The sequence below is a fragment of the Amphimedon queenslandica genome, unplaced genomic scaffold (assembly GCF_000090795.2).
Source record: "Amphimedon queenslandica unplaced genomic scaffold, v1.1 AMPQUscaffold_13374, whole genome shotgun sequence".
Classification (NCBI taxonomy): Eukaryota; Metazoa; Porifera; class Demospongiae; order Haplosclerida; family Niphatidae; genus Amphimedon; species Amphimedon queenslandica.
This window is the reverse complement of record NW_003546390.1, coordinates 167,532-170,830: the sequence shown is the minus strand read 5'-3', so window position 1 is coordinate 170,830 and position 3,299 is coordinate 167,532. Positions and strand designations below refer to the sequence as shown.

The 3,299-nt window shown below is 35.6% G+C and overlaps 2 protein-coding genes and 1 long non-coding RNA gene across 4 annotated transcripts in view; all 3 read left to right on the top strand.

Annotated features, from left to right (window-relative positions):
* Positions 1-703, top strand: part of LOC109582583 (uncharacterized) — a 778-nt gene extending 75 nt beyond the window's left edge. Inside the window, exons 2-5 of the mRNA XM_019997346.1 lie at positions 20-43; positions 98-208; positions 258-336; positions 477-703. Coding sequence (XP_019852905.1) covers positions 20-43; positions 98-208; positions 258-336; positions 477-605 — 343 coding nt within the window. The 3' untranslated portion in view covers positions 606-703. The remainder of the gene's footprint in view (positions 1-19; positions 44-97; positions 209-257; positions 337-476) is intronic.
* Positions 704-1,010: 307 nt separating this feature from the next.
* Positions 1,011-1,401, top strand: LOC109582587 (uncharacterized). The gene is made up of 3 exons (XR_002185160.1): positions 1,011-1,102; positions 1,150-1,220; positions 1,268-1,401. It is a non-coding gene; the product is annotated as an uncharacterized LOC109582587 (long non-coding RNA).
* Positions 1,402-1,631: 230 nt separating this feature from the next.
* Positions 1,632-2,614, top strand: LOC109582585 (uncharacterized). 2 transcript variants are annotated; one of them, XM_019997358.1, is made up of 5 exons: positions 1,632-1,928; positions 1,980-2,090; positions 2,140-2,221; positions 2,265-2,353; positions 2,410-2,614. In XM_019997358.1, exons 1-5 carry the CDS (start codon positions 1,669-1,671, stop codon positions 2,429-2,431), a joined length of 564 nt encoding a protein of 187 aa, XP_019852917.1. In that variant the 5' UTR covers positions 1,632-1,668; the 3' UTR covers positions 2,432-2,614. The 2 variants fall into 2 exon arrangements, with proteins under 2 accessions (XP_019852917.1, XP_019852916.1); XM_019997357.1 differs by lacking the exon at positions 2,265-2,353.
* Positions 2,615-3,299: the final 685 nt, after the last annotated feature.

The window sequence follows — 3,299 nt, the reverse complement described above, 5'->3', positions numbered from 1 at the left end:
TACATGATGGAGTTCATAGACTAGTCTATGGGAGGACTGCCAAGTAAGTTAACATCATCTAATGAACTGATGATATGCTTCCTTCTCTCTACTGCAGTATTGCAGGGAAGATACTTCAGATTATATTACTATCAGTATCAATTGTATTTTTACTAATCAGTGGAATAAGTGTTGCTGTTGGTTGGGCTAAAACATGCAAGACTATAAAGTAAGGAACATCATACAGCTAGTTAAACAGATGCTACTGTACATGTTAGAGATGCTACTGATGGTTTGGTAACTTGTAATGATGATGATGGAAGTAGATATCTTAACCAGGAGATGTTTGGATCTGCAGTAAGTGACTAATACTAAATACTGCAATCGTTTCAATTATCAAACTGTAAGCTTCAATTGCAATGGGGAAACAATTTGAACAGAAACAAACCATGTGACCTCATATACTATTGCAGCCATTATCTGTTCTTCATGTATAGATATGTGCTTGGGTGAGTCTATCCTTCACTGCAGTGGCTATACAGTTTGCTGTTGTTAAAAGTATAATGGAAGAGAAAGGAGAGACTCATACTGAAGAAGAGGAACCACTCATCAACAGTAGCCATTAAGAGTGTGTGAACTATTTGAGCTAGTGTGTGTATCTTGTTAATGTGAAACAACAATGGAGGGTGTATTCATTCCAATAATACTTTTAACATTTTCAGTTTATGTTGAGTACAAAAAATAAACAAAATTATTGTATAGATGCATCATTATAATAAACAATAGTATCATTATATTGTGTAGAGGCTTGCAGCAAAGATGATATCTCTCCTCAAGAGAACAGACACTTCCTCCATTAGAAGGGACAGCTGCTTCTCAGTCCCCCACCAGTTTACAAGCTTTACCAATATCACGACACAATTCATCCAATCTCTGAACACACTTCACTATAACACCTAATAAGGACATTGTGATGTCATGTGATGTCATAAGATGTCACATGACAGGCTTACCTTCAGACACATCAGCTATAGCCTTGGGTATGTTCCAAAAAATGATTCCAAAATCATTTTTTCATTGTTGTCATTTCAACTGCTAAACATGAATTCTATGGAGTAGCAATGTACATTGTAACCACTAACAACAGTGTGATTATATTTTATTTTATAGGATTGAAGCAACAATTTGTGGATGCTATCCTTTATGTCCAAGTGATCTTGTATATCCAGAGATATTTCCAGGTACTTGATGTGTTCCAATGATATGATGATGCTTTCTTTCTTGATAGAGGATTGTCTCTACAATACTCCTCAGCAGTTGTTTAAGAAAGTAAAGAATATGTGTCAGAGACCATACCTTGCTAAACATTATAGACACAAAATGTCTTTCAATTCCAGTCTATATCAATGGAAATATCTTAAACCACTGTATAGTTCATTATTTAATTTTTAGTTCAATAATCTCAGCCTGTACTGAAATAAGTTGAACTAACAGTAGATTATGTGTGGGATTATTATGATAATGTCTACTCCACTCACAACATTGATCCCAAGGTGGCCAGTTTACTTTAGCAAGCTAGCACAGCCTAGCAGCAGCTCAGATAAGCATATGTCATTCGTGTGATCATTTGGCATATAAAGCACCTCACCCATCATTAGCTGACCAGTTAGTCTATAACAGGTCTATAATATGCCTCTCCTTAGCAGTATACTCAATGTGTCTCTACTGGTCACACTAGTCCTTGCATTAGGACTCAGTGGAGCAGCTTTTGGACTATTTGCTCATAATAATATCCTTGGAGTTTGTGTTCTTGATATAACAACTGATATTGAGACTGGTAACCATAAGCTGTGTAATGCCAGTCTTGCTGGATACATTTTAGCCAGTATATGTATAGCTGTGGTAACAATGATGGAGTTCAATAAACTAGTCTATGGAAAGACTGCCAAGTAAGTTAATATCATGTAATGAACTGATATGCTTCCTTCTCTCTACTGCAGTATTGCAGGGAAGATACTTCAGATTATATTACTATCAGTATCAATTGTATTTTTACTAATCAGTGGAATAAGTGTTACTGTTGGTTGGGCTAAAACATGCAAGACTATAAAGTAAGAGCGATTGCTACTGCCATTTAATCTAATATAATTGTACATCCAGGAATACTAGTGGTTTGTCGTGCAGTGATAAGGAGAATCCATTCTTAATTGTTGTTAATAACCAGGAAATGATTGGCTCTGCAGTAAGTAGCAGATACAGCAGTAGTTTATGGTACTTAGTAACAGTTGTTAAATTGTCACAGCTATATATGCATTGCAAACAGTTTGGAAAACAGTTTACCTGAACTTCCTAGGGGCTTCCTGGGCCATTGTTGGTAACAATAGAAATACCATTAGTATTATGACAAATAAATCACACCATTCATTATAGGTATGTGCCTTCCTTGGCCTAATATTCACCATATCAGCTACATTACTTGCTGTTGTTAAAAATATATTGACAAGGAAAGAAGATGATGATGAGAAGCCAATAATTGATAAATATTAAAACAAACTATAACATTGCTATTTTCTGCTGCTGGTGTGTATTGTGTGTGTTAGCTTATAATAGAAAAATATGTTTATTCCAATAATAATCATTTAGAGGAAGAATTTGATACAAAATAAATAATTTAAAGGGTGCACCATAATATTTATAACAGTTTACTTTAGCAAGTAAACACTAATTCCAGTGTACCGGGTATGTGTATGCTTAGCATCATGTGACCCTTTGGCATATAGAAACATGCATCATTAATAGTTAAAGAAATGTCTCTCTTCACTAACGTACTGAATGCCTCTCTACTGGTCACACTAGTCCTTGCATTAGGACTCAGTGGAGCTGCTTTTGGACTCTTCGCTCATAATAATATCTCTGGAGTCTGTTTACTGAATATAACACTGGATGAAAGTGCCATCATTGCTGGTCAGATTGATGGTAACCAGAAGCTGTGTAATGCCAGTCTTGCTGGATACATTATAGCCAGTATATGTATTGCTGTAGTGGCAATGATGGAGTTCAATAGACTAGTCTATGGGAGGACTGCCAAGTAAGTTAATATCATGTAATGAACTGATGATATGCTTCCTTCTCTCTACTGCAGTATTGCAGGGAAGATACTTCAGATTATATTACTATCAGTATCAATTGTATTTTTACTAATCAGTGGAATAAGTGTTGCTGTTGGTTGGGCTAAAACATGCAAGACTATAAAGTAAGGAACATCATACAGCTAGTAAAACAGATAATGGTACTGTACGTGATAGAGATGCTACTGATGG

Bases quoted from the DNA above. Each gene is read 5' to 3' on its own strand.
- LOC109582585 (XM_019997357.1), top strand. From the start codon at position 1,669: ATGCCTCTCCTTAGCAGTATACTCAATGTGTCTCTACTGGTCACACTA. The intron at 1,929-1,979 runs GTAAGTTAATAT...TCTCTACTGCAG, and splicing joins GTCTATGGAAAGACTGCCAA to TATTGCAGGGAAGATACTTC. The intron at 2,091-2,139 runs GTAAGAGCGATT...TTGTACATCCAG, and splicing joins AAAACATGCAAGACTATAAA to GAATACTAGTGGTTTGTCGT.